At 41.3% G+C, this 26,550-nt stretch overlaps 2 protein-coding genes, 1 long non-coding RNA gene and 31 other non-coding genes across 34 annotated transcripts; 15 read left to right on the forward strand and 19 right to left on the reverse strand.

Moving 5' to 3' along the window:
• Positions 1–206: 206 nt before the first annotated feature.
• trnas-gcu lies at positions 207–288 on the reverse strand. The gene has a single exon. It is a non-coding gene; the product is annotated as a tRNA-Ser (tRNA).
• Positions 289–643: 355 nt separating this feature from the next.
• trnaa-agc lies at positions 644–716 on the forward strand. The gene has a single exon. It is a non-coding gene; the product is annotated as a tRNA-Ala (tRNA).
• A 139-nt stretch (positions 717–855) lies between these two features.
• trnaa-cgc lies at positions 856–928 on the forward strand. The gene has a single exon. It is a non-coding gene; the product is annotated as a tRNA-Ala (tRNA).
• Positions 929–1,227: 299 nt separating this feature from the next.
• On the reverse strand, positions 1,228–1,309 carry trnas-gcu. Its single transcript has one exon. It is a non-coding gene; the product is annotated as a tRNA-Ser (tRNA).
• Positions 1,310–1,664: 355 nt separating this feature from the next.
• Positions 1,665–1,737, forward strand: trnaa-agc. The gene has a single exon. It is a non-coding gene; the product is annotated as a tRNA-Ala (tRNA).
• Positions 1,738–2,248: 511 nt separating this feature from the next.
• On the reverse strand, positions 2,249–2,330 carry trnas-gcu. Its single transcript has one exon. It is a non-coding gene; the product is annotated as a tRNA-Ser (tRNA).
• A 939-nt stretch (positions 2,331–3,269) lies between these two features.
• trnas-gcu lies at positions 3,270–3,351 on the reverse strand. Its single transcript has one exon. It is a non-coding gene; the product is annotated as a tRNA-Ser (tRNA).
• Positions 3,352–3,706: 355 nt separating this feature from the next.
• trnaa-agc lies at positions 3,707–3,779 on the forward strand. The gene has a single exon. It is a non-coding gene; the product is annotated as a tRNA-Ala (tRNA).
• Positions 3,780–4,290: 511 nt separating this feature from the next.
• On the reverse strand, positions 4,291–4,372 carry trnas-gcu. Its single transcript has one exon. It is a non-coding gene; the product is annotated as a tRNA-Ser (tRNA).
• A 939-nt stretch (positions 4,373–5,311) lies between these two features.
• On the reverse strand, positions 5,312–5,393 carry trnas-gcu. The gene has a single exon. It is a non-coding gene; the product is annotated as a tRNA-Ser (tRNA).
• A 348-nt stretch (positions 5,394–5,741) lies between these two features.
• trnaa-agc lies at positions 5,742–5,814 on the forward strand. The gene has a single exon. It is a non-coding gene; the product is annotated as a tRNA-Ala (tRNA).
• A 139-nt stretch (positions 5,815–5,953) lies between these two features.
• trnaa-cgc lies at positions 5,954–6,026 on the forward strand. The gene has a single exon. It is a non-coding gene; the product is annotated as a tRNA-Ala (tRNA).
• A 299-nt stretch (positions 6,027–6,325) lies between these two features.
• On the reverse strand, positions 6,326–6,407 carry trnas-gcu. The gene has a single exon. It is a non-coding gene; the product is annotated as a tRNA-Ser (tRNA).
• Positions 6,408–6,762: 355 nt separating this feature from the next.
• Positions 6,763–6,835, forward strand: trnaa-agc. The gene has a single exon. It is a non-coding gene; the product is annotated as a tRNA-Ala (tRNA).
• A 511-nt stretch (positions 6,836–7,346) lies between these two features.
• On the reverse strand, positions 7,347–7,428 carry trnas-gcu. Its single transcript has one exon. It is a non-coding gene; the product is annotated as a tRNA-Ser (tRNA).
• Positions 7,429–7,783: 355 nt separating this feature from the next.
• On the forward strand, positions 7,784–7,856 carry trnaa-agc. Its single transcript has one exon. It is a non-coding gene; the product is annotated as a tRNA-Ala (tRNA).
• Positions 7,857–8,367: 511 nt separating this feature from the next.
• trnas-gcu lies at positions 8,368–8,449 on the reverse strand. The gene has a single exon. It is a non-coding gene; the product is annotated as a tRNA-Ser (tRNA).
• Positions 8,450–9,388: 939 nt separating this feature from the next.
• trnas-gcu lies at positions 9,389–9,470 on the reverse strand. Its single transcript has one exon. It is a non-coding gene; the product is annotated as a tRNA-Ser (tRNA).
• Positions 9,471–10,190: 720 nt separating this feature from the next.
• Positions 10,191–10,272, reverse strand: trnas-gcu. The gene has a single exon. It is a non-coding gene; the product is annotated as a tRNA-Ser (tRNA).
• Positions 10,273–10,620: 348 nt separating this feature from the next.
• On the forward strand, positions 10,621–10,693 carry trnaa-agc. The gene has a single exon. It is a non-coding gene; the product is annotated as a tRNA-Ala (tRNA).
• Positions 10,694–10,832: 139 nt separating this feature from the next.
• Positions 10,833–10,905, forward strand: trnaa-cgc. The gene has a single exon. It is a non-coding gene; the product is annotated as a tRNA-Ala (tRNA).
• A 299-nt stretch (positions 10,906–11,204) lies between these two features.
• On the reverse strand, positions 11,205–11,286 carry trnas-gcu. Its single transcript has one exon. It is a non-coding gene; the product is annotated as a tRNA-Ser (tRNA).
• A 355-nt stretch (positions 11,287–11,641) lies between these two features.
• On the forward strand, positions 11,642–11,714 carry trnaa-agc. The gene has a single exon. It is a non-coding gene; the product is annotated as a tRNA-Ala (tRNA).
• A 511-nt stretch (positions 11,715–12,225) lies between these two features.
• Positions 12,226–12,307, reverse strand: trnas-gcu. The gene has a single exon. It is a non-coding gene; the product is annotated as a tRNA-Ser (tRNA).
• Positions 12,308–13,246: 939 nt separating this feature from the next.
• trnas-gcu lies at positions 13,247–13,328 on the reverse strand. Its single transcript has one exon. It is a non-coding gene; the product is annotated as a tRNA-Ser (tRNA).
• A 355-nt stretch (positions 13,329–13,683) lies between these two features.
• On the forward strand, positions 13,684–13,756 carry trnaa-agc. Its single transcript has one exon. It is a non-coding gene; the product is annotated as a tRNA-Ala (tRNA).
• A 511-nt stretch (positions 13,757–14,267) lies between these two features.
• Positions 14,268–14,349, reverse strand: trnas-gcu. The gene has a single exon. It is a non-coding gene; the product is annotated as a tRNA-Ser (tRNA).
• A 932-nt stretch (positions 14,350–15,281) lies between these two features.
• On the reverse strand, positions 15,282–15,363 carry trnas-gcu. Its single transcript has one exon. It is a non-coding gene; the product is annotated as a tRNA-Ser (tRNA).
• Positions 15,364–15,711: 348 nt separating this feature from the next.
• Positions 15,712–15,784, forward strand: trnaa-agc. Its single transcript has one exon. It is a non-coding gene; the product is annotated as a tRNA-Ala (tRNA).
• Positions 15,785–15,923: 139 nt separating this feature from the next.
• Positions 15,924–15,996, forward strand: trnaa-cgc. Its single transcript has one exon. It is a non-coding gene; the product is annotated as a tRNA-Ala (tRNA).
• Positions 15,997–16,679: 683 nt separating this feature from the next.
• On the reverse strand, positions 16,680–20,100 carry LOC111607159. The gene is made up of 6 exons (XM_023329082.1): positions 19,977–20,100; positions 19,610–19,872; positions 19,020–19,145; positions 18,226–18,488; positions 17,725–17,982; positions 16,680–17,636 (listed from the first exon to the last, which is right to left on the reverse strand). Exons 1-6 carry the CDS (start codon positions 20,098–20,100, stop codon positions 16,850–16,852), a joined length of 1,821 nt encoding a protein of 606 aa, XP_023184850.1. The 3' UTR covers positions 16,680–16,849.
• On the reverse strand, positions 20,094–22,520 carry LOC111606929. The gene is made up of 4 exons (XM_023328391.1): positions 21,496–22,520; positions 21,177–21,390; positions 20,348–20,928; positions 20,094–20,189 (listed from the first exon to the last, which is right to left on the reverse strand). The coding sequence occupies exons 1-3, from the start codon at positions 22,126–22,128 to the stop codon at positions 20,621–20,623; spliced, it is 1,155 nt and encodes a 384-aa protein (XP_023184159.1). The 5' UTR covers positions 22,129–22,520; the 3' UTR covers positions 20,094–20,189; positions 20,348–20,620.
• A 5-nt stretch (positions 22,521–22,525) lies between these two features.
• On the reverse strand, positions 22,526–23,707 carry LOC111606931. The gene is made up of 3 exons (XR_002752277.1): positions 23,640–23,707; positions 23,296–23,525; positions 22,526–22,706 (listed from the first exon to the last, which is right to left on the reverse strand). It is a non-coding gene; the product is annotated as an uncharacterized LOC111606931 (long non-coding RNA).
• A 553-nt stretch (positions 23,708–24,260) lies between these two features.
• Positions 24,261–24,333, forward strand: trnaa-agc. Its single transcript has one exon. It is a non-coding gene; the product is annotated as a tRNA-Ala (tRNA).
• The last annotated feature ends 2,217 nt before the right edge of the window (positions 24,334–26,550 follow it).

Consider the following 26,550-nt stretch of genomic DNA (forward strand, 5'->3'; position numbering starts at 1 on the left):
TACTCATGAACAAGTTGCCGCAACAGATGTCATACAATTTGGGTTCTTTTCTCTTTTCTTGAGATTATAACACTTGATGAAAGAATTAAAGGAACAGGCAATTTGGCCTTGTCTGGAAGTGTACATCCAGGTGATCCTATACAAAGAAGACCCCTAACAGTGTTGACATCCTTTTGAGGCCATATTATTTCCCAAATTAAAGTATCCGACGAGGATGGGATTTGAACCCACGCGTGCTCTGCACAATGGATTAGCAGTCTATCGCCTTAACCACTCGGCCACCTCGCCTTTGCTTTTATCATGGACTGAAGGGGAGATGATCAAGTTTTGTACAGAAGTCTTTCGATGTTTGTTGGAATGGACCGTAGTTAAAGTCCTGAGATTTTCTGATCCTTCTTTTTGTGAGTGTGTGGGGAATTAGCTCAAGTGGTAGAGCGCTCGCTTTGCATGTGAGAGGTAGCGGGATCGATGCCTGCATTCTCCAGAATGTCCTTCTCAGCAACTTTGTCTTTTCAATAAAGATCAAGTAACCCAATCTTACATAGAATTTCTCAAGTGTTTACAACAAGCTCTTTTGATTTTGTATTGAATGAAAAATACTGATAATATTGAGATTTTCTGATTCTTTTTAAAGTAACAGTGTGGGGAATTAGCTCAAGTGGTAGAGCGCTCGCTTAGCATGTGAGCGGTAGCGGGATCGATGCCCGCATTCTCCAGAATGTCCTTCTCTATGCAGCTTTGTCTTTTTACTTAAGGTCAAGTACCCCAATCTTACATAGAATTGGTCAAGTGTTTACAAGCTCCTTTGATTTTGTATTGAATGAGATTTTCTGACTCTTTATTTCGGAACAGCGTGGGGAATTAGCTCAAGTGGTAGAGCGCTCGCTTCGCATGTGAGAGGTAGTGGGATCGATGCCCACATTCTCCAGGAAGTCATTAATCATAAACTTGTGATTTTTATCTGTCCCATCAATGAAGATAGAGTATCTCGTGAAGTACTGTGGTATGCCTCAAGAGTCTATACTCATGAACAAGTTGCCGCAACAGATGTCATACAATTTGGGTTCTTTTCTCTTTTCTTGAGATTATAACACTTGATCAAAGAATTAAAGGAACAGGCAATTTGGCCTTGTCTGGAAGTGTACATCCAGGTGATCCTATACAAAGAAGACCCCTAACAGTGTTGACATCCTTTTGAGGCCATATTATTTCCCAAATTAAAGTATCCGACGAGGATGGGATTTGAACCCACGCGTGCTCTGCACAATGGATTAGCAGTCCATCGCCTTAACCACTCGGCCACCTCGCCTTTGCTTTGATCATGGACTGAAGGGGAGATGATCAAGTTTTGTACAGAAGTCTTTCGATGTTTGTTGGAATGGACCGTAGTTAAAGTCCTGAGATTTTCTGATCCTTCTTGTTGTGAGTGTGTGGGGAATTAGCTCAAGTGGTAGAGCGCTCGCTTTGCATGTGAGAGGTAGCGGGATAGATGCCTGCATTCTCCAGAATGTCCTTCTCAGCAACTTTGTCTTTTCAATAAAGATCAAGTAACCCAATCTTACATAGAATTTCTCAAGTGTTTACAACAAGCTCTTTTGATTTTGTATTGAATGAAAAATACTGATAATATTGAGATTTTCTGATTCTTTTTAAAGTAACAGTGTGGGGAATTAGCTCAAGTGGTAGAGCGCTCGCTTAGCATGTGAGAGGTAGCGGGATCGATGCCCGCATTCTCCAGAACGTCCTTCTCTATGCAGCTTTGTCTTTTTACTTAAGGTCAAGTACCCCAATCTTACATAGAATTGGTCAAGTGTTTACAAGCTCCTTTGATTTTGTATTGAATGAGATTTTCTGACTCTTTATTTCGGAACAGCGTGGGGAATTTGCTCAAGTGGTAGAGCGCTCGCTTTGCATGTGAGAGGTAGTGGGATCGATGCCCACATTCTCCAAGAAGTCATTAATCATAAACTTGTGATTTTTATCTGTCCCATCAATGAAGATAGAGTATCTCGTGAAGTACTGTGGTATGCCTCAAGAGTCTATACTCATGAACAAGTTGCCGCAACAGATGTCATACAATTTGGGTTCTTTTCTCTTTTCTTGAGATTATAACACTTGATGAAAGAATTAAAGGAACAGGCAATTTGGCCTTGTCTGGAAGTGTACATCCAGGTGATCCTATACAAAGAAGACCCCTAACAGTGTTGACATCCTTTTGAGGCCATATTATTTCCCAAATTAAAGTATCCGACGAGGATGGGATTTCAACCCACGCGTGCTCTGCACAATGGATTAGCAGTCCATCGCCTTAACCACTCGGCCACCTCGCCTTTGCTTTTATCATGGACTGAAGGGGAGATGATCAAGTTTTGTACAGAAGTCTTTCGATGTTTGTTGGAATGGACCGTAGTTAAAGTCCTGAGATTTTCTGATCCTTCTTTTTGTGAGTGTGTGGGGAATTAGCTCAAGTGGTAGAGCGCTCGCTTTGCATGTGAGAGGTAGCGGGATCGATGCCTGCATTCTCCAGAATGTCCTTCTCAGCAACTTTGTCTTTTCAATTAAGATCAAGTAACCCAATCTTACATAGAATTTCTCAAGTGTTTACAACAAGCTCTTTTGATTTTGTATTGAATGAAAAATACTGATAATATTGAGATTTTCTGATTCTTTTTAAAGTAACAGTGTGGGGAATTATCTCAAGTGGTAGAGCGCTCGCTTAGCATGTGAGCGGTAGCGGGATCGATGCCCGCATTCTCCAGAATGTCCTTCTCTATGCAGCTTTGGCTTTTTACTTAAGGTCAAGTACCCCAATCTTACATAGAATTGGTCAAGTGTTTACAAGCTCCTTTGATTTTGTATTGAATGAGATTTTCTGACTCTTTATTTCGGAACAGCGTGGGGAATTTGCTCAAGTGGTAGAGCGCTCGCTTTGCATGTGAGAGGTAGTGGGATCGATGCCCACATTCTCCAGGAAGTCATTAATCATAAACTTGTGATTTTTATCTGTCCCATCAATGAAGATAGAGTATCTCGTGAAGTACTGTGGTATGCCTCAAGAGTCTATACTCATGAACAAGTTGCCGCAACAGATGTCATACAATTTGGGTTCTTTTCTCTTTTCTTGAGATTATAACACTTGATGAAAGAATTAAAGGAACAGGCAATTTGGCCTTGTCTGGAAGTGTACATCCAGGTGATCCTATACAAAGAAGACCCCTAACAGTGTTGACATCCTTTTGAGGCCATATTATTTCCCAAATTAAAGTATCCGACGAGGATGGGATTTCAACCCACGCGTGCTCTGCACAATGGATTAGCAGTCCATCGCCTTAACCACTCGGCCACCTCGCCTTTGCTTTTATCATGGACTGAAGGGGAGATGATCAAGTTTTGTACAGAAGTCTTTCGATGTTTGTTGGAATGGACCGTAGTTAAAGTCCTGAGATTTTCTGATCCTTCTTGTTGTGAGTGTGTGGGGAATTAGCTCAAGTGGTAGAGCGCTCGCTTTGCATGTGAGAGGTAGCGGGATCGATGCCTGCATTCTCCAGAATGTCCTTCTCAGCAACTTTGTCTTTTCAATAAAGATCAAGTAACCCAATCTTACATAGAATTTCTCAAGTGTTTACAACAAGCTCTTTTGATTTTGTATTGAATGAAAAATACTGATAATATTGAGATTTTCTGATTCTTTTTAAAGTAACAGTGTGGGGAATTAGCTCAAGTGGTAGAGCGCTCGCTTAGCATGTGAGAGGTAGCGGGATCGATGCCCGCATTCTCCAGACCGTCCTTCTCTATGCAGCTTTGTCTTTTTACTTAAGGTCAAGTACCCCAATCTTACATAGAATTGGTCAAGTGTTTACAAGCTCCTTTGATTTTGTATTGAATGAGATTTTCTGACTCTTTATTTCGGAACAGCGTGGGGAATTTGCTCAAGTGGTAGAGCGCTCGCTTTGCATGTGAGAGGTAGTGGGATCGATGCCCACATTCTCCAAGAAGTCATTAATCATAAACTTGTGATTTTTATCTGTCCCATCAATGAAGATAGAGTATCTCGTGAAGTACTGTGGTATGCCTCAAGAGTCTATACTCATGAACAAGTTGCCGCAACAGATGTCATACAATTTGGGTTCTTTTCTCTTTTCTTGAGATTATAACACTTGATGAAAGAATTAAAGGAACAGGCAATTTGGCCTTGTCTGGAAGTGTACATCCAGGTGATCCTATACAAAGAAGACCCCTAACAGTGTTGACATCCTTTTGAGGCCATATTATTTCCCAAATTAAAGTATCCGACGAGGATGGGATTTGAACCCACGCGTGCTCTGCACAATGGATTAGCAGTCCATCGCCTTAACCACTCGGCCACCTCGCCTTTGCTTTTATCATGGACTGAAGGGGAGATGATCAAGTTTTGTACAGAAGTCTTTCGATGTTTGTTGGAATGGACCGTAGTTAAAGTCCTGAGATTTCCTGATCCTTCTTTTTGTGAGTGTGTGGGGAATTAGCTCAAGTGGTAGAGCGCTCGCTTTGCATGTGAGAGGTAGCGGGATCGATGCCTGCATTCTCCAGAATGTCCTTCTCAGCAACTTTGTCTTTTCAATTAAGATCAAGTAACCCAATCTTACATAGAATTTCTCAAGTGTTTACAACAAGCTCTTTTGATTTTGTATTGAATGAAAAATACTGATAATATTGAGATTTTCTGATTCTTTTTAAAGTAACAGTGTGGGGAATTATCTCAAGTGGTAGAGCGCTCGCTTAGCATGTGAGCGGTAGCGGGATCGATGCCCGCATTCTCCAGAATGTCCTTCTCTATGCAGCTTTGGCTTTTTACTTAAGGTCAAGTACCCCAATCTTACATAGAATTGGTCAAGTGTTTACAAGCTCCTTTGATTTTGTATTGAATGAGATTTTCTGACTCTTTATTTCGGAACAGCGTGGGGAATTTGCTCAAGTGGTAGAGCGCTCGCTTTGCATGTGAGAGGTAGTGGGATCGATGCCCACATTCTCCAGGAAGTCATTAATCATAAACTTGTGATTTTTATCTGTCCCATCAATGAAGATAGAGTATCTCGTGAAGTACTGTGGTATGCCTCAAGAGTCTATACTCATGAACAAGTTGCCGCAACAGATGTCATACAATTTGGGTTCTTTTCTCTTTTCTTGAGATTATAACACTTGATGAAAGAATTAAAGGAACAGGCAATTTGGCCTTGTCTGGAAGTGTACATCCAGGTGATCCTATACAAAGAAGACCCCTAACAGTGTTGACATCCTTTTGAGGCCATATTATTTCCCAAATTAAAGTATCCGACGAGGATGGGATTTGAACCCACGCGTGCTCTGCACAATGGATTAGCAGTCCATCGCCTTAACCACTCGGCCACCTCGCCTTTGCTTTTATCATGGACTGAAGGGGAGATGATCAAGTTTTGTACAGAAGTCTTTCGATGTTTGTTGGAATGGACCGTAGTTAAAGTCCTGAGATTTTCTGATCCTTCTTTTTGTGAGTGTGTGTGCTCAAGTGGTAGAGCGCTCGCTTTGCATGTGAGAGGTAGCGGGATCGATGCCTGCATTCTCCAGAATGTCCTTCTCAGCAACTTTGTCTTTTCAATAAAGATCAAGTAACCCAATCTTACATAGAATTTCTCAAGTGTTTACAACAAGCTCTTTTGATTTTGTATTGAATGAAAAATACTGATAATATTGAGATTTTCTGATTCTTTTTAAAGTAACAGTGTGGGGAATTAGCTCAAGTGGTAGAGCGCTCGCTTAGCATGTGAGCGGTAGCGGGATCGATGCCCGCATTCTCCAGAATGTCCTTCTCTATGCAGCTTTGTCTTTTTACTTAAGGTCAAGTACCCCAATCTTACATAGAATTGGTCAAGTGTTTACAAGCTCCTTTGATTTTGTATTGAATGAGATTTTCTGACTCTTTATTTCGGAACAGCGTGGGGAATTAGCTCAAGTGGTAGAGCGCTCGCTTCGCATGTGAGAGGTAGTGGGATCGATGCCCACATTCTCCAGGAAGTCATTAATCATAAACTTGTGATTTTTATCTGTCCCATCAATGAAGATAGAGTATCTCGTGAAGTACTGTGGTATGCCTCAAGAGTCTATACTCATGAACAAGTTGCCGCAACAGATGTCATACATTTTGGGTTCTTTTCTCTTTTCTTGAGATTATAACACTTGATCAAAGAATTAAAGGAACAGGCAATTTGGCCTTGTCTGGAAGTGTACATCCAGGTGATCCTATACAAAGAAGACCCCTAACAGTGTTGACATCCTTTTGAGGCCATATTATTTCCCAAATTAAAGTATCCGACGAGGATGGGATTTGAACCCACGCGTGCTCTGCACAATGGATTAGCAGTCCATCGCCTTAACCACTCGGCCACCTCGCCTTTGCTTTGATCATGGACTGAAGGGGAGATGATCAAGTTTTGTACAGAAGTCTTTCGATGTTTGTTGGAATGGACCGTAGTTAAAGTCCTGAGATTTTCTGATCCTTCTTGTTGTGAGTGTGTGGGGAATTAGCTCAAGTGGTAGAGCGCTCGCTTTGCATGTGAGAGGTAGCGGGATCGATGCCTGCATTCTCCAGAATGTCCTTCTCAGCAACATTGTCTTTTCAATAAAGATCAAGTAACCCAATCTTACATAGAATTTCTCAAGTGTTTACAACAAGCTCTTTTGATTTTGTATTGAATGAAAAATACTGATAATATTGAGATTTTCTGATTCTTTTTAAAGTAACAGTGTGGGGAATTAGCTCAAGTGGTAGAGCGCTCGCTTAGCATGTGAGAGGTAGCGGGATCGATGCCCGCATTCTCCAGAACGTCCTTCTCTATGCAGCTTTGTCTTTTTACTTAAGGTCAAGTACCCCAATCTTACATAGAATTGGTCAAGTGTTTACAAGCTCCTTTGATTTTGTATTGAATGAGATTTTCTGACTCTTTATTTCGGAACAGCGTGGGGAATTTGCTCAAGTGGTAGAGCGCTCGCTTTGCATGTGAGAGGTAGTGGGATCGATGCCCACATTCTCCAAGAAGTCATTAATCATAAACTTGTGATTTTTATCTGTCCCATCAATGAAGATAGAGTATCTCGTGAAGTACTGTGGTATGCCTCAAGAGTCTATACTCATGAACAAGTTGCCGCAACAGATGTCATACAATTTGGGTTCTTTTCTCTTTTCTTGAGATTATAACACTTGATGAAAGAATTAAAGGAACAGGCAATTTGGCCTTGTCTGGAAGTGTACATCCAGGTGATCCTATACAAAGAAGACCCCTAACAGTGTTGACATCCTTTTGAGGCCATATTATTTCCCAAATTAAAGTATCCGACGAGGATGGGATTTGAACCCACGCGTGCTCTGCACAATGGATTAGCAGTCCATCGCCTTAACCACTCGGCCACCTCGCCTTTGCTTTGATCATGGACTGAAGGGGAGATGATCAAGTTTTGTACAGAAGTCTTTCGATGTTTGTTGGAATGGACCGTAGTTAAAGTCCTGAGATTTTCTGATCCTTCTTGTTGTGAGTGTGTGGGGAATTAGCTCAAGTGGTAGAGCGCTCGCTTTGCATGTGAGAGGTAGCGGGATCGATGCCTGCATTCTCCAGAATGTCCTTCTCAGCAACATTGTCTTTTCAATAAAGATCAAGTAACCCAATCTTACATAGAATTTCTCAAGTGTTTACAACAAGCTCTTTTGATTTTGTATTGAATGAAAAATACTGATAATATTGAGATTTTCTGATTCTTTTTAAAGTAACAGTGTGGGGAATTAGCTCAAGTGGTAGAGCGCTCGCTTAGCATGTGAGAGGTAGCGGGATCGATGCCCGCATTCTCCAGAACGTCCTTCTCTATGCAGCTTTGTCTTTTTACTTAAGGTCAAGTACCCCAATCTTACATAGAATTGGTCAAGTGTTTACAAGCTCCTTTGATTTTGTATTGAATGAGATTTTCTGACTCTTTATTTCGGAACAGCGTGGGGAATTTGCTCAAGTGGTAGAGCGCTCGCTTTGCATGTGAGAGGTAGTGGGATCGATGCCCACATTCTCCAAGAAGTCATTAATCATAAACTTGTGATTTTTATCTGTCCCATCAATGAAGATAGAGTATCTCGTGAAGTACTGTGGTATGCCTCAAGAGTCTATACTCATGAACAAGTTGCCGCAACAGATGTCATACAATTTGGGTTCTTTTCTCTTTTCTTGAGATTATAACACTTGATCAAAGAATTAAAGGAACAGGCAATTTGGCCTTGTCTGGAAGTGTACATCCAGGTGATCCTATACAAAGAAGACCCCTAACAGTGTTGACATCCTTTTGAGGCCATATTATTTCCCAAATTAAAGTATCCGACGAGGATGGGATTTGAACCCACGCGTGCTCTGCACAATGGATTAGCAGTCCATCGCCTTAACCACTCGGCCACCTCGCCTTTGCTTTTATCATGGACTGAAGGGGAGATGATCAAGTTTTGTACAGAAGTCTTTCGATGTTTGTTGGAATGGACCGTAGTTAAAGTCCTGAGATTTTCTGATCCTTCTTTTTGTGAGTGTGTGGGGAATTAGCTCAAGTGGTAGAGCGCTCGCTTTGCATGTGAGAGGTAGCGGGATCGATGCCTGCATTCTCCAGAATGTCCTTCTCAGCAACTTTGTCTTTTCAATTAAGATCAAGTAACCCAATCTTACATAGAATTTCTCAAGTGTTTACAACAAGCTCTTTTGATTTTGTATTGAATGAAAAATACTGATAATATTGAGATTTTCTGATTCTTTTTAAAGTAACAGTGTGGGGAATTATCTCAAGTGGTAGAGCGCTCGCTTAGCATGTGAGCGGTAGCGGGATCGATGCCCGCATTCTCCAGAATGTCCTTCTCTATGCAGCTTTGGCTTTTTACTTAAGGTCAAGTACCCCAATCTTACATAGAATTGGTCAAGTGTTTACAAGCTCCTTTGATTTTGTATTGAATGAGATTTTCTGACTCTTTATTTCGGAACAGCGTGGGGAATTTGCTCAAGTGGTAGAGCGCTCGCTTTGCATGTGAGAGGTAGTGGGATCGATGCCCACATTCTCCAGGAAGTCATTAATCATAAACTTGTGATTTTTATCTGTCCCATCAATGAAGATAGAGTATCTCGTGAAGTACTGTGGTATGCCTCAAGAGTCTATACTCATGAACAAGTTGCCGCAACAGATGTCATACAATTTGGGTTCTTTTCTCTTTTCTTGAGATTATAACACTTGATGAAAGAATTAAAGGAACAGGCAATTTGGCCTTGTCTGGAAGTGTACATCCAGGTGATCCTATACAAAGAAGACCCCTAACAGTGTTGACATCCTTTTGAGGCCATATTATTTCCCAAATTAAAGTATCCGACGAGGATGGGATTTGAACCCACGCGTGCTCTGCACAATGGATTAGCAGTCCATCGCCTTAACCACTCGGCCACCTCGCCTTTGCTTTTATCATGGACTGAAGGGGAGATGATCAAGTTTTGTACAGAAGTCTTTCGATGTTTGTTGGAATGGACCGTAGTTAAAGTCCTGAGATTTTCTGATCCTTCTTTTTGTGAGTGTGTGTGCTCAAGTGGTAGAGCGCTCGCTTTGCATGTGAGAGGTAGCGGGATCGATGCCTGCATTCTCCAGAATGTCCTTCTCAGCAACTTTGTCTTTTCAATAAAGATCAAGTAACCCAATCTTACATAGAATTTCTCAAGTGTTTACAACAAGCTCTTTTGATTTTGTATTGAATGAAAAATACTGATAATATTGAGATTTTCTGATTCTTTTTAAAGTAACAGTGTGGGGAATTAGCTCAAGTGGTAGAGCGCTCGCTTAGCATGTGAGAGGTAGCGGGATCGATGCCCACATTCTCCAGGAAGTCATTAATCATAAACTTGTGATTTTTATCTGTCCCATCAATGAAGATAGAGTATCTCGTGAAGTACTGTGGTATGCCTCAAGAGTCTATACTCATGAACAAGTTGCCGCAACAGATGTCATACAATTTGGGTTCTTTTCTCTTTTCTTGAGATTATAACACTTGATGAAAGAATTAAAGGAACAGGCAATTTGGCCTTGTCTGGAAGTGTACATCCAGGTGATCCTATACAAAGAAGACCCCTAACAGTGTTGACATCCTTTTGAGGCCATATTATTTCCCAAATTAAAGTATCCGACGAGGATGGGATTTGAACCCACGCGTGCTCTGCACAATGGATTAGCAGTCCATCGCCTTAACCACTCGGCCACCTCGCCTTTGCTTTTATCATGGACTGAAGGGGAGATGATCAAGTTTTGTACAGAAGTCTTTCGATGTTTGTTGGAATGGACCGTAGTTAAAGTCCTGAGATTTTCTGATCCTTCTTTTTGTGAGTGTGTGTGCTCAAGTGGTAGAGCGCTCGCTTTGCATGTGAGAGGTAGCGGGATCGATGCCTGCATTCTCCAGAATGTCCTTCTCAGCAACTTTGTCTTTTCAATAAAGATCAAGTAACCCAATCTTACATAGAATTTCTCAAGTGTTTACAACAAGCTCTTTTGATTTTGTATTGAATGAAAAATACTGATAATATTGAGATTTTCTGATTCTTTTTAAAGTAACAGTGTGGGGAATTAGCTCAAGTGGTAGAGCGCTCGCTTAGCATGTGAGCGGTAGCGGGATCGATGCCCGCATTCTCCAGAATGTCCTTCTCTATGCAGCTTTGTCTTTTTACTTAAGGTCAAGTACCCCAATCTTACATAGAATTGGTCAAGTGTTTACAAGCTCCTTTGATTTTGTATTGAATGAGATTTTCTGACTCTTTATTTCGGAACAGCGTGGGGAATTAGCTCAAGTGGTAGAGCGCTCGCTTCGCATGTGAGAGGTAGTGGGATCGATGCCCACATTCTCCAGGAAGTCATTAATCATAAACTTGTGATTTTTATCTGTCCCATCAATGAAGATAGAGTATCTCGTGAAGTACTGTGGTATGCCTCAAGAGTCTATACTCATGAACAAGTTGCCGCAACAGATGTCATACATTTTGGGTTCTTTTCTCTTTTCTTGAGATTATAACACTTGATCAAAGAATTAAAGGAACAGGCAATTTGGCCTTGTCTGGAAGTGTACATCCAGGTGATCCTATACAAAGAAGACCCCTAACAGTGTTGACATCCTTTTGAGGCCATATTATTTCCCAAATTAAAGTATCCGACGAGGATGGGATTTGAACCCACGCGTGCTCTGCACAATGGATTAGCAGTCCATCGCCTTAACCACTCGGCCACCTCGCCTTTGCTTTGATCATGGACTGAAGGGGAGATGATCAAGTTTTGTACAGAAGTCTTTCGATGTTTGTTGGAATGGACCGTAGTTAAAGTCCTGAGATTTTCTGATCCTTCTTGTTGTGAGTGTGTGGGGAATTAGCTCAAGTGGTAGAGCGCTCGCTTTGCATGTGAGAGGTAGCGGGATCGATGCCTGCATTCTCCAGAATGTCCTTCTCAGCAACATTGTCTTTTCAATAAAGATCAAGTAACCCAATCTTACATAGAATTTCTCAAGTGTTTACAACAAGCTCTTTTGATTTTGTATTGAATGAAAAATACTGATAATATTGAGATTTTCTGATTCTTTTTAAAGTAACAGTGTGGGGAATTAGCTCAAGTGGTAGAGCGCTCGCTTAGCATGTGAGAGGTAGCGGGATCGATGCCCGCATTCTCCAGAACGTCCTTCTCTATGCAGCTTTGTCTTTTTACTTAAGGTCAAGTACCCCAATCTTACATAGAATTGGTCAAGTGTTTACAAGCTCCTTTGATTTTGTATTGAATGAGATTTTCTGACTCTTTATTTCGGAACAGCGTGGGGAATTTGCTCAAGTGGTAGAGCGCTCGCTTTGCATGTGAGAGGTAGTGGGATCGATGCCCACATTCTCCAAGAAGTCATTAATCATAAACTTGTGATTTTTATCTGTCCCATCAATGAAGATAGAGTATCTCGTGAAGTACTGTGGTATGCCTCAAGAGTCTATACTCATGAACAAGTTGCCGCAACAGATGTCATACAATTTGGGTTCTTTTCTCTTTTCTTGAGATTATAACACTTGATGAAAGAATTAAAGGAACAGGCAATTTGGCCTTGTCTGGAAGTGTACATCCAGGTGATCCTATACAAAGAAGACCCCTAACAGTGTTGACATCCTTTTGAGGCCATATTATTTCCCAAATTAAAGTATCCGACGAGGATGGGATTTGAACCCACGCGTGCTCTGCACAATGGATTAGCAGTCCATCGCCTTAACCACTCGGCCACCTCGCCTTTGCTTTTATCATGGACTGAAGGGGAGATGATCAAGTTTTGTACAGAAGTCTTTCGATGTTTGTTGGAATGGACCGTAGTTAAAGTCCTGAGATTTTCTGATCCTTCTTTTTGTGAGTGTGTGGGGAATTAGCTCAAGTGGTAGAGCGCTCGCTTTGCATGTGAGAGGTAGCGGGATCGATGCCTGCATTCTCCAGAATGTCCTTCTCAGCAACTTTGTCTTTTCAATTAAGATCAAGTAACCCAATCTTACATAGAATTTCTCAAGTGTTTACAACAAGCTCTTTTGATTTTGTATTGAATGAAAAATACTGATAATATTGAGATTTTCTGATTCTTTTTAAAGTAACAGTGTGGGGAATTATCTCAAGTGGTAGAGCGCTCGCTTAGCATGTGAGCGGTAGCGGGATCGATGCCCGCATTCTCCAGAATGTCCTTCTCTATGCAGCTTTGGCTTTTTACTTAAGGTCAAGTACCCCAATCTTACATAGAATTGGTCAAGTGTTTACAAGCTCCTTTGATTTTGTATTGAATGAGATTTTCTGACTCTTTATTTCGGAACAGCGTGGGGAATTTGCTCAAGTGGTAGAGCGCTCGCTTTGCATGTGAGAGGTAGTGGGATCGATGCCCACATTCTCCAGGAAGTCATTAATCATAAACTTGTGATTTTTATCTGTCCCATCAATGAAGATAGAGTATCTCGTGAAGTACTGTTGTATGCCTCAAGAGTCTATACTCATGAACCAGTTGCCGCAACAGATGTCATACAATTTGGGTTCTTTTCTCTTTTCTTGAGATTATAACACTTGATGAAAGAATTAAAGGAACAGGCAATTTGGCCTTGTCTGGAAGTGTACATCCAGGTGATCCTATACAAAGAAGACCCCTAACAGTGTTGACATCCTTTTGAGGCCATATTATTTCCCAAATTAAAGTATCCGACGAGGATGGGATTTGAACCCACGCGTGCTCTGCACAATGGATTAGCAGTCCATCGCCTTAACCACTCGGCCACCTCGCCTTTGCTTTTATCATGGACTGAAGGGGAGATGATCAAGTTTTGTACAGAAGTCTTTCGATGTTTGTTGGAATGGACCGTAGTTAAAGTCCTGAGATTTTCTGATCCTTCTTGTTGTGAGTGTGTGGGGAATTAGCTCAAGTGGTAGAGCGCTCGCTTTGCATGTGAGAGGTAGCGGGATCGATGCCTGCATTCTCCAGAATGTCCTTCTCAGCAACATTGTCTTTTCAATAAAGATCAAGTAACCCAATCTTACATAGAATTTCTCAAGTGTTTACAACAAGCTCTTTTGATTTTGTATTGAATGAAAAATACTGATAATATTGAGATTTTCTGATTCTTTTTAAAGTAACAGTGTGGGGAATTAGCTCAAGTGGTAGAGCGCTCGCTTAGCATGTGAGAGGTAGCGGGATCGATGCCCGCATTCTCCAGAACGTCCTTCTCTATGCAGCTTTGTCTTTTTACTTAAGGTCAAGTACCCCAATCTTACATAGAATTGGTCAAGTGTTTACAAGCTCCTTTGATTTTGTATTGAATGAGATTTTCTGACTCTTTATTTCGGAACAGCGTGGGGAATTTGCTCAAGTGGTAGAGCGCTCGCTTTGCATGTGAGAGGTAGTGGGATCGATGCCCACATTCTCCAAGAAGTCATTAATCATAAACTTGTGATTTTTATCTGTCCCATCAATGAAGATAGAGTATCTCGTGAAGTACTGTGGTATGCCTCAAGAGTCTATACTCATGAACAAGTTGCCGCAACACATGTCATACAATTTGGGTTCTTTTCTCTTTTCTTGAGATTATAACACTTGATCAAAGAATTAAAGGAACAGGCAATTTGGCCTTGTCTGGAAGTGTACATCCAGGTGATCCTATACAAAGAAGACCCCTAACAGTGTTGACATCCTTTTGAGGCCATATTATTTCCCAAATTAAAGTATCCGACGAGGATGGGATTTGAACCCACGCGTGCTCTGCACAATGGATTAGCAGTCCATCGCCTTAACCACTCGGCCACCTCGCCTTTGCTTTGATCATGGACTGAAGGGGAGATGATCAAGTTTTGTACAGAAGTCTTTCGATGTTTGTTGGAATGGACCGTAGTTAAAGTCCTGAGATTTTCTGATCCTTCTTTTTGTGAGTGTGTGTGCTCAAGTGGTAGAGCGCTCGCTTTGCATGTGAGAGGTAGCGGGATCGATGCCTGCATTCTCCAGAATGTCCTTCTCAGCAACTTTGTCTTTTCAATTAAGATCAAGTAACCCAATCTTACATAGAATTTCTCAAGTGTTTACAACAAGCTCTTTTGATTTTGTATTGAATGAAAAATACTGATAATATTGAGATTTTCTGATTCTTTTTAAAGTAACAGTGTGGGGAATTATCTCAAGTGGTAGAGCGCTCGCTTAGCATGTGAGCGGTAGCGGGATCGATGCCCGCATTCTCCAGAATGTCCTTCTCTATGCAGCTTTGGCTTTTTACTTAAGGTCAAGTACCCCAATCTTACATAGAATTGGTCAAGTGTTTACAAGCTCCTTTGATTTTGTATTGAATGAGATTTTCTGACTCTTTATTTCGGAACAGCGTGGGGAATTTGCTCAAGTGGTAGAGCGCTCGCTTTGCATGTGAGAGGTAGTGGGATCGATGCCCACATTCTCCAGGAAGTCATTAATCATAAACTTGTGATTTTTATCTGTCCCATCAATGAAGATAGAGTATCTCGTGAAGTACTGTTGTATGCCTCAAGAGTCTATACTCATGAACCAGTTGCCGCAACAGATGTCATACAATTTGGGTTCTTTTCTCTTTTCTTGAGATTATAACACTTGATGAAAGAATTAAAGGAACAGGCAATTTGGCCTTGTCTGGAAGTGTACATCCAGGTGATCCTATACAAAGAAGACCCCTAACAGTGTTGACATCCTTTTGAGGCCATATTATTTCCCAAATTAAAGTATCCGACGAGGATGGGATTTGAACCCACGCGTGCTCTGCACAATGGATTAGCAGTCCATCGCCTTAACCACTCGGCCACCTCGCCTTTGCTTTTATCATGGACTGAAGGGGAGATGATCAAGTTTTGTACAGAAGTCTTTCGATGTTTGTTGGAATGGACCGTAGTTAAAGTCCTGAGATTTTCTGATCCTTCTTTTTGTGAGTGTGTGTGCTCAAGTGGTAGAGCGCTCGCTTTGCATGTGAGAGGTAGCGGGATCGATGCCTGCATTCTCCAGAATGTCCTTCTCAGCAACTTTGTCTTTTCAATAAAGATCAAGTAACCCAATCTTACATAGAATTTCTCAAGTGTTTACAACAAGCTCTTTTGATTTTGTATTGAATGAAAAATACTGATAATATTGAGATTTTCTGATTCTTTTTAAAGTAACAGTGTGGGGAATTAGCTCAAGTGGTAGAGCGCTCGCTTAGCATGTGAGAGGTAGCGGGATCGATGCCCGCATTCTCCAGAACGTCCTTCTCTATGCAGCTTTGTCTTTTTACTTAAGGTCAAGTACCCCAATCTTACATAGAATTGGTCAAGTGTTTACAAGCTCCTTTGATTTTGTATTGAATGAGATTTTCTGATACTTTATTTCGGAACAGCGTGGGGAATTAGCTCAAGTGGTAGAGCGCTCGCTTCGCATGTGAGAGGTAGTGGGATCGATGCCCACATTCTCCAGGAAGACATTAATCATAAACTTGTGATTTTTATCTGTCCCATCAATGAAGATAGAGTATCTCGTGAAGTACTGTGGTATGCCTCAAGAGTCTATACTCATGAACAAGTTGCCGCAACACATGTCATACAATTTGGGTTCTTTTCTCTTTTCTTGAGATTATAACACTTGATCAAAGAATTAAAGGAACAGGCAATTTGGCCTTGTCTGGAAGTGTACATCCAGGTGATCCTATACAAAGAAGACCCCTAACAGTGTTGACATCCTTTTGAGGCCATATTATTTCCCAAATTAAAGTATCCGACGAGGATGGGATTTGAACCCACGCGTGCTCTGCACAATGGATTAGCAGTCCATCGCCTTAACCACTCGGCCAAAAATGGGGCAAAAGGGACTGCTAGAGGTGGGGGAAAAAGAAAGGAGAGGGGAAAGAAAGGGGGGGGGAAAGAAAAAAGAGAGAGGAAATATCTGAAGCTTCTTCTTAAGTTCATGCTTCAGATATTATTGTATTATTGTAGTAATAATACCTGTTTTATGCTCCACAAAGCATTTTTTACACTAATTTCAAGTTCAATATAGCATAACATCCACATTACTGTTAATTCTGAATTACTGAATTACTATACTGTTGATAGTATCACTTTTGAGAGGGCCAACAAAATTATAGAACACAAATAAATGATCAGTGACATTTATTCACTCTTACACAACTACATTCACAGAGGACTAACAATATACCTCAACATGTATAAAGCAGCACCTAAAGGCTCACTAAAAACATACAGATAGCAACACCTAGAACAAAAATGATGAGATATTAAAAGATGAAAACTAAAAAGAAAATCTTTCAAACAGTCACTGCTTCCCAAGAGACTCTTTCCATTCCAAAATGGTCTGTCCAGAGGCTGGACAGTACCATTTTCCCTTAATCTGTGTGTGGCCAGTGCTTTTGTTTTTCGCCTGGCCACAAACTGAACACTGATAGTGGTAGTCCTGCTTCCATTGGCGCTTTTTGGGAGGCTCCCCTCTTGCCAGGCGTTCCTGGTCTTCTAATTCTGCCCTATTCTGTCTCCACTTCCTGTAGCGATTCATGTTGGCTGGAGCCTGATCTGATGGTGATGATGATGCTGAACCAGCAGCAGCTGCTGGGATTGATGAGTGAAGTGGTGGTCTATAGTACTGATATAATGGACCCAGAGGAGATGGCAGGGGTGGGAACTGTCCTTGTCCAAATGAGGTCAAAACTGGAGCTGGTGGACCGTAGCAGAAACCCAAAGAAGTGGATGGCGCTTGTGGCATCTGATTCTGCTCACAGTAGGACCAAGCAGATGATGGTGGCTGGTTAGTCTGTGGACACAGGAAGCTGGCAGGAACTGGGGCCTGTGAAAAGAGTCCTGGCTGGTATGAAGGAGGACATTGCTGGGCGGAGCCAGCTTTACCACCAACCCGTTGACGGATCAGTGCCTCGCCTTCTCTGTTTTCAGGTTCCTTAAACTCCATGCTTTTATGTCCATGTTCCACAGGAAGGGAGGGGAGCTGTCTCGCTTGTGGAAAGGAGGCGTCAGCCACGGACACCTTCGGAGGAAGATTCACACCTTGGAGAAGAGTGTCCCTGTCTGTTCTCTTCTGCCGCTCATGTAGCCTGAAAGATAATACAACATAAATTGTTTCCTTTCAAAATCAAGCCATCTTTAAAGTGCAATATCTGTTGAAAATAAAGGACATCTTACCAAGCACACACAGTGGTATTGTTGATGGTGACCAACAACAAGTTGGTCTGGTCCTGTATGGGCCTGGAGTCCTCAAGTAGTTGTTTAAAGTGGCAGTACGTTTGAACAATAGATTGTGGGATGGGTAAAACCTTCCCCTTGCTGTCTTTTGGTCGGTTTCTTGCTTGCTGATATTCTTTCAACAGCTTGAGGCAAACGCACTCAGACACTCTGTTTGCGTCAGGTCTCTGGGCAGCCTGGCCATGGGTCATGAAGAGTCTGTGTAACAAACAGGTCATTCAAATAGCAGAAAAACACAAGCTCATTAACACTGATTTGATTGGAGCAGTAATGAAATGCAGTAGAAAAGTTCTTCTCATTTTGATGAGTTCAGCAAACCCATATTAATCTCCTAAGCTTAATGCTAAGAGAAAAAAATATTGTATTTGCAATTCATGACTTGGCTTCCATCAGTGAATATGCAATCAAGTTATCCATTGTGTCAAATATTAGACAGGTTACCTTTCAGCTGCTTGCTGACCAGGTGCAGAGCCACTTCGTTTCCGGGAAGCCCTCCAAGGTCCTGGTAACGTGCTCTTCTTGGTTTTTAAGGTGTATTTGGCAGGCTGCTTGTCCATAGCATGCAGGTTAGAATACAGCTGCAAGACATTTTCTACCTCTGTTGTTGACAATGCAGTTATTGTTCTGTTGAGGCTCAAAAGGTACTCTGCCAAGCTGTCAACTGCCTCCCATCCAGGAAAACCTCTGTAGTCACACCGGGTCTCCTTAAAAGAAAAATACATAGATACAGATATGCACACAGTCATTTCTTTATGTTATCTGAAACAATTTCCTGGAACTGATGGTTGATCGGACTGGATAATCCGTATTTCTACCAAAGAAAAAGGCCAACATGCCACAAAAGAAAAAGAGAGAAATAATTTAGTCTAAAACAGTGGTTCCAAACAAGTGCTGCAGAAGCCTTTTAATCATTTAAGTAAGCTGTTTGCAAGCAAGACACCAAAAACATGCAGGGAAGGGGTACATGAGGACCAGGTAAGGGAACTACTGGTTTAAATAAAGTAGATTAAAGCATAAAATCAAGTACTGTTTCAGATTTATTAAGAAAAAATGTTTAGATGCTGAGAAAGATGGAAAAGGGAAAGTAAATCAAGCTAAGCCAAAGCCTAATCTGGAAATATGATTTTATAACAACAACTACATCCCAAAATTGTCTATTGAACATAATCCAGCAACCAAACAAAGTGTTGCATGCTGTAATGAAACAAAATGAACCCACATAGGTCTCACTCTACCTGGGATACTTGGTCCACCTGGGAACAGCTATTTGGTCCACTAAAGGAGTGGTCATCAGTAAGCTGACCTCCGACTGAAGCAGCAGCATGAGTGGGAGAGGCAGGGGTTGAGTCGATACTGGTTTCCTGTAAACACACAGAAGCGACAGCAAATGTTCCTTATATCGCCCAAAAAAAAAACCTTTTTCTCTGCACTCATGATGGCAAGGTATTTATAGTGGCTGCTTATTTGTTTCAGTGTAAACCACTATATTAACGTGACAATGGAATCTTATTTTTAAGAAAATATCTAAATATGAAAATGGCGTACACAATAATAAACAATGTTACAAACTGACATTTTTGGCTCTTACAGTATTTATAACATAAAAGTTTGAAATGTTTTTTTTTTTGCTTTTGTTCATCTCATTTACATGATCATCACCAAACTATTCAATAACAACCATCTTCAGTTACTGATGATAATCTCATAAATTATAACAATAGATTGTAAATGCCAATGTAGAAGCATGGAACACATGAGGGTAATTTGCTCTGTTAATAAGACAAATTACTCACTAAATACAAGTGTAATGTAATTAAAGCATTACCTGAGATGACATGGGAGAAGATTCTTCCTGGAGAAAAAGAATGTTAGGGGATGGCATTTCCAACTGGCTTTCACACTGTAGCATGTCGTGGGGGCTCTCTGAGAGAATGTCAGTGACGTCACTGATGGTGACATCAGGACTGTCCTCCTGAGCGTTAGCTGGCATCTCTGGCAAAATAACTCCCAGTTCGCTGTCCTGCTGGGGACCTAAGAGGTCTCCTCTGTCTGACTGTGCAAGAAGATACTCCACAGCAATCCGCTCACCTTCAAGGAACATAAAGGACATTTGACAATTGTATTTGAAAGTGGCAAATTTGCTGTACAAAAATCAGCATTTTTGTGGAATTTGTTAGGTAAATGTCCAATACCTGTGGGACAGCCTGGGGGAACAAACTCTGGCAAGAGGGCATGACCCAGCACTTTGTTGCTCAGAGTGTTGAGGTTGGACATCAGACGAACATCATAGAGTTTACTGTACGATCTGCGACTCATATCTAAAGCTTCTTGGGTTCTTTTCATGTTCCATCTGGATCCACCCTCAAGCATATACATTTGAGTGTGCATGGCATTGCTTCTCCATCCTTAAAAAACAGAGTTGCAAAGATTGGCAGCATTTATGAAATGATAACTTCTATGGAATTTTTTTCAGAAATTATGCTTACTCTCATTTTTAGATGTAAGGTTACAATTCTGGTGTTACAAAAATGAATGACATCAAATATACCAATTCACAGTTTACCTGGTATGAAGGAGCACTGGTGTCGATGAAAGCTTTCAACTGAAGACGAGCCCCTGCTACATCTGAAGGTTTGAACTTCTTTGTCTCCCTTTTGTGTTGAGCGAAGCTTGGTGTACAGTTCAACGCCAGGTGGATCTTGGATGCATGGCAGGTGCTTCTGCTGCACTTGCCACACATGAGTCATGCTCTCAGGGTTGATCAGGCGGAGACCTGAGGTGTCAGTCAGTTCCCACATGGAGTTTAATAATTCCTGAATGAGGTTCCGGGTTTCTTCTACCCCTCTTGTCCTTCTTCTGCAATGTTTAGCAAGCTCACTCGAATTAATGTTGGCCAAAACTTGGGCGTCAGTGGGAGGATGACCAGTATATTTTTCTTCAGCTCTGACCTCTTTGCTTCTTTAAGGCAGCTGACATCATCTTGATCCCATTCAAAAATGCAGCAGGACAGCTTGGAGCAGAAAGTTCCATAAAGAGGATGATGTTCTGTGGTGAGACCGGTTGTGAATCGTCTCATGTAATGAAAGATGTCAAGCCTCACTTTAGTTTTCCATGGTCGAAACCACTCAAGCACTGGAGGCACACCTGTTTAAGCAAAAATAAATATATAAATAAAACACAAATTAATCAATTCTACAGCAGTTAATTTACCTTATGACTCACAGCTGATTGTATTAATGTTGCTACATAAAACATAACTGGTACATAGATCACAATACCTTGTTCAAAATACATTTCTTAATAAAATAATTAAAGTGACCCTAAAATATTTTAAACTTTGAACTGTAAACAAATGTTACAGTGAAGTGCAACGAGGTCTAAAAATCACAAACCTGATTCACTACAGCAGTCTCTGTCAACATAAAGGATTTGTGGCTCTGGTTCCCCAGCATTCCGGAAGCGCATGACAATTCCTTGGCACAGTTCCTCCAACCCTGCTCCTTCACCTGTGGTCAGCACACAGTTCAGAACCTGGCCATATTCATTGGTGATGTTTGTCATCCATGTAGCGGTCTCAGAAATTCCACCAGCAAGTTTCTTGGTGATCTGTTTGGTAAAAAAAAAAAAAAAAAGGTAATTATAATCTGATTAGAATTTGGAATGCAAATTATAATCAGAATAACAACATATTTTAGAGGTGTTTTACTGTACCTTTTTGGTTGAATCAAGCTTTAAAATCCTTCCATATGTTGACGTGATGACACCCTTCATCTCGGACAAGTGACAGAGTATTTCATTGGCATGCACAGTCTCAAACCACTGTGCAAGAGGAAGGGGGCTAAACTCTGGTGGATTCTGATAGACCACTTCATGGATCCTACTTAACGCGCTCTTCTTCTTGTGAAGCTCACAGTCAGTCAGATAATCGATGGTGCGTTTTGCCCACTCCTCACTGTGCAGTTCTTCTAATGCTTGCTGCACGTAACTGGAGCTATTTCCAACAGTGCGTGGTTTCAGCAAAGTCACACACCTTTTGTCCAGAGCCAGTTGTGTGGTGAGAATGGCTGGAAACCTGTTTCTATGGGCAGGATCTAACTGATTTAGCACCTCTGTGCTCCATGGACAAACAGGAATCATGCATTTACTGCACCGTGGATAATCTCCCCCAATCAAATAATATCTTGAATCAAGATCTATAACTTCTCTGACCTTTGTGTAGATCCCAGAGTGATGCATCTTGGTGTTGCATTGATGACACTTAAGAGAAATACCCCACATCCGCATAGGTGCCCATAAAAACATCCTCTGCCTGAAGTAGACCAGGGGATCTGGAGGTGCATTCATTATCTTTGGTAGAGAGGGTGGATGAAACCAGTTTTGTGAGAAGTGTTGTTTAAACTGTCCAGTAGAATTATAAAGGCACTGTGCAATCCATTGCTGGTCTGCTGGCTTGATGACCCGCAAAAACTGCTTGGGAAGAAAGCTGACCCAATTCACCTCCGGAGGCCTAAGGTGGGGAATAGATGAAGCAACTGAAGGAGTTGGCTGGGGGTGTTGCACTGTTGCAAGGCACTGTTGTGGCTGAAGTGCTGGTTTCTGGGGAGGTGTTGCTGGTTTATGGGGAAGTATTGCTGGTTTCTGGGGAGATGCTGCTGGTTTATGGGGAAGTATTGCTGGTTTCTGGGAAGATGCTGCTGGTTTATGGGGAAGTATTGCTGGTTTCTGGGGAGATGCTGCTGGTTTCTGGGGAGATGCTGCTGGTTTATGGGGTGAAGTTGCTGGTATCCCATGTAGTTTAAATGCTTGATGTTGGTCTGGCATAGATGGTGATGTTTTGCCTGGTGGCTCATGACCTTCTTCAATATGATGAAGCAAACCAACTGCACCCATGACCTTTTTCCCACAATGTTCACAACATTGCTCTGCATGAAAGTCAGACAAATGTTCAGAGAAAAGTTCCACATTGACATCTTCACTACATAATGCACACTTTATCTGATTTGGAGTTTGACTGACTGACATAGTGGGAAGTTGGCAGCTCCCTGAACTTGAGCTCCTCTGCGCTGTCTGGTCAGCTGGAACTGTGCCTACACCTGAAATGTTTTGTGTGGCTGGATCTGCTGCAGCTTCAACTATGCTTGAGCTCCTGTGCATAGCAGGATTAACTGTTTTTAAAGCTGAACTGATTTGTGGGCTTGAATCTGCCGCAGCCCTAGGTACATCTGTGCTGCTCCCTGCACCTGGCATGCTTTCTGCTTCAATCCCTGTTGTATTTGCCTGCTCAGCTGACTGTGGAAAAACAACATTGAATAAACTTGTGTAATAAATCATTAAATTCTTTCCAGTGTTCTATAGCCATTTCAAATTATTATCTGTTTTTGTCTTACATATTAAGATAGGTAACAAAATAATAACAAAAACTTAAGTGAAACACTTAAAAATGTCAACAGTCACTGGTATGCAACATAGTCTTTTTTAATCTATTGTATACAATAAAAGAAATTAACTTACCGTATGATAACCACAGTTGCAGGGAATTTTTTTCCCAAATATGTCGATTGTCCTGACTTTTTGGTTGAAGGCAGGAGTCAGTGGGCATGTGTCTATCCGCTGGATGATAGATTTCCATCTTCTGGCTCCAGGTCTCTTCCCGGTGGTAAATCGGAACTTGCCCTGAGCATACAGCTGCATAACACCAGCCCAGTAAGAGTCCGGTTTTCCTGTCTTCGTCATCTTTAAAACTGTACAAATCACAGCAGATGTTAGAATAATATTCCAAGCAACAGTATATTTTTATGGTGGAGAGTAACTATCCACCATATAAATAAACTATTAACCATAAATACTCATTTTACCTCGATTAAACAGTCAAAAAGTAGGAGACGGAGGAGCAACAACATTCGTTTCTTTCCGCGCAGGTCACTGCGCATGTCATACGTGATGACGTAACACGCAAAATCCTAGGAGTTTGTTCGGATTGGTTAGGACTTTGTTAGGAATTGTTAGGACTTTGTTAGGAACTTGTTAGGACTTTGTTAGGATTGTTAGGAATTTGTTAGGAATGTTAGAAATTTGTTAGGAACTGGATTGACGGCCAGTCGGCAGCGGGTGCGGCCACCTCGCCTTTGCTTTTATCATGGACTGAAGGGGAGATGATCAAGTTTTGTACAGAAGTCTTTCGATGTTTGTTGGAATGGACCGTAGTTAAAGTCCTGAGATTTTCTGATCCTTCTTGTTGTGAGTGTGTGGGGAATTAGCTCAAGTGGTAGAGCGCTCGCTTTGCATGTGAGAGGTAGCGGGATCGATGCCTGCATTCTCCAGAATGTCCTTCTCAGCAACTTTGTCTTTTCAATTAAGATCAAGTAACCCAATGTGGCATAGAATTGCTCCACTGTTTACAAGTTCTTTTGGTTTTCTATGGAGTAAGACCTTCTGATAATCCTGAGATTTTCTGATTCTTTTTCTGGTAGGCGTGTGGGGAATTAGCTCAATTGGTTGAGCGCTCGCTTAGCATGTGAGAGGTAGTGGGATCGATGCCCACATTCTCCAGAAAGTCATTCATTATACACTTCTGATTTTTATCTGTCCCATCAATGAAGATAGAGTATCTCGTGAAGTACTGGGGTATGCCTCAAGAGTCTATTCTCATGAACAAGTTGCCGCAACGAATGTTATGGAATTTGGGTTCTTTGCTGTTTTCTTGACATTGTAACAGTTCATGAGAGAATTAAAGGAACAAGCAATGTAATCTTGACTGAAAGTGTACATCCAGTTGATCTTCTATAAACTATCCAAAGTAGACCCCTAACACTGACAACAGTGTTGACATCTGTTTGAGGCCACATTATTTCCCAAATTAAATTATCCGACGAGCGCTCTCTTCGCATTTGAGAGGCAGTCGCCCAATCTTTGATTCAACAGGGTCAGAGTGCTCACAGAGTAGTGAATGGAGGATGCTTAGATCGCTCTTTAGCGTGTTATTGTAGTTTATAGGTTTGAAATTGTTTAGCTCAAGGTCTCTAAGTTGGGTTTCGAACACACCACCTTGTGGGGTCGCGGCGTTCCTCTTCCACTTTGTGAAGCCGCTCACAGAAGTGCAGAAACTACGCCGGAATTTTGCGTCGTGGATTATTTATTTTTTTTCCACCTTTTCAAACATTTTACTGATTATTTGTTATGTATATTTTATAGTATGTATCAGGTTAATATGTATCAGTGCAAAACGCATATTTAAAAAAAATCACAGTCACAATATGTACCTACATAGTAATGCGAACTTATGAGAACTTGCTTTTAGGCAGGAATTCCACGTTAGTCAAGTCGCGTTCACAATTAGACGATTTCAGGTATATGCACAAAAGATTTTTGTTGTTTTTGCTGTTCGCTCACACGCATCCAGCGACTTGGGAAAGCAGATAAGATCATTTCTGAAAGCGGGTTTCAGAATGGCTAAATTTCAAAATGTCGTTTCCATGTTTCCGTGAGGCCAGGCGAGACGTGTTTCTTTTTTTAAACGACAACTTCATATCTCCTTCTCTCTCTTTATCCATGCAGCTCATTTTCACTAATGACGTTCTGTGTTTTTTACGTCATTCTCTGGCAGTTTTACAGCGCCACCGACTGGCCAGGCAGTACTACTACAACATTTCTAGTGTGGACGAGCATTTTTTCTTTATCGTTCACTAAAATAAATCTTGCTCATCTCCGTGCTGATGGAGCGTAGGAGAGAGAAGACATAATCTACATTTAGAGGGAACACACATGAGAGAGCAGGTTGCTTTATCTGTAAGATGTTTGAATCAAACCACATTTGTGCAAGAGATATTAAATCTGTGAGCAGGGACAAAAGCTTTAAATGAGGAATGATGTTTGTAATTTGAAAATGCACACTGTTAAATTTTAAGTATTTCCTTGGTTTATGGTGAAATCTATGCAACAAACATTTCAAATCACTCAACATCCCCACATCTCATAAAGCAGGCTTATAAAAACGCTAGAGGGAAACATCCATACATAAGCTACGATGCTCAGATCACATTTTCTCATTACATTATTTACCCAGAAATTCCTAACGTGACATTTAATTCCTCTTTTTCAAGACACTTTCTTGATACACTGTATGAGAAGGCAAGCTTGTTATCGGAAAGCTGCCTGCGATTATTGACTGCTGCAAAATAAAAAGGTTTCTAAGATGACAATCACAGCAGCAAACAACAAACAGCGGCACTACAGCGTGAACACAGGCTTTAACGAACAGCTTGATCCCCCAAACCTCAAACACACCAATCAAACAAATATCTGTTTTATATCCAGATTAGGCCCATCTGTGAAGATGTGTGTGGATCTCCAAGAGGATAAAAAAAATAAAAATCAATCTCCACCAATTAACTTGTTTGAACACATCACCAGCAGCAGAGAGCGGCCGGGCGAATGACTGGTGTCCAGACAACACAACTTCAGCTCAGCTCATGGAGAGACTCAGAGAAACCTCTGCTGTCAAACACTTTAAATGTTCTCAATGTTTATTAATTTGTGCTGAATGCTGGAGGCAGTGATATTTTCCATTTGACGCAAGTTTCATTGTTGTATTTTTTTATAACTGATCTCATGATTATTTCATAGGTGAAGGCCTTGGTTGTTGGAATTTGCATGTTCTCCTTGTGCAAGTATAGATTTAAGTGTAGAAATAAATAGATTGTGATTTCATTTTATTTTTTTCAAAAATAACTTTTGGTATAAAATGACTTAAGCCCTTATTTTAGAAAG

This window comes from Xiphophorus maculatus, chromosome 23, assembly GCF_002775205.1.
Source record: "Xiphophorus maculatus strain JP 163 A chromosome 23, X_maculatus-5.0-male, whole genome shotgun sequence".
NCBI lineage: Eukaryota > Metazoa > Chordata > Actinopteri > Cyprinodontiformes > Poeciliidae > Xiphophorus > Xiphophorus maculatus.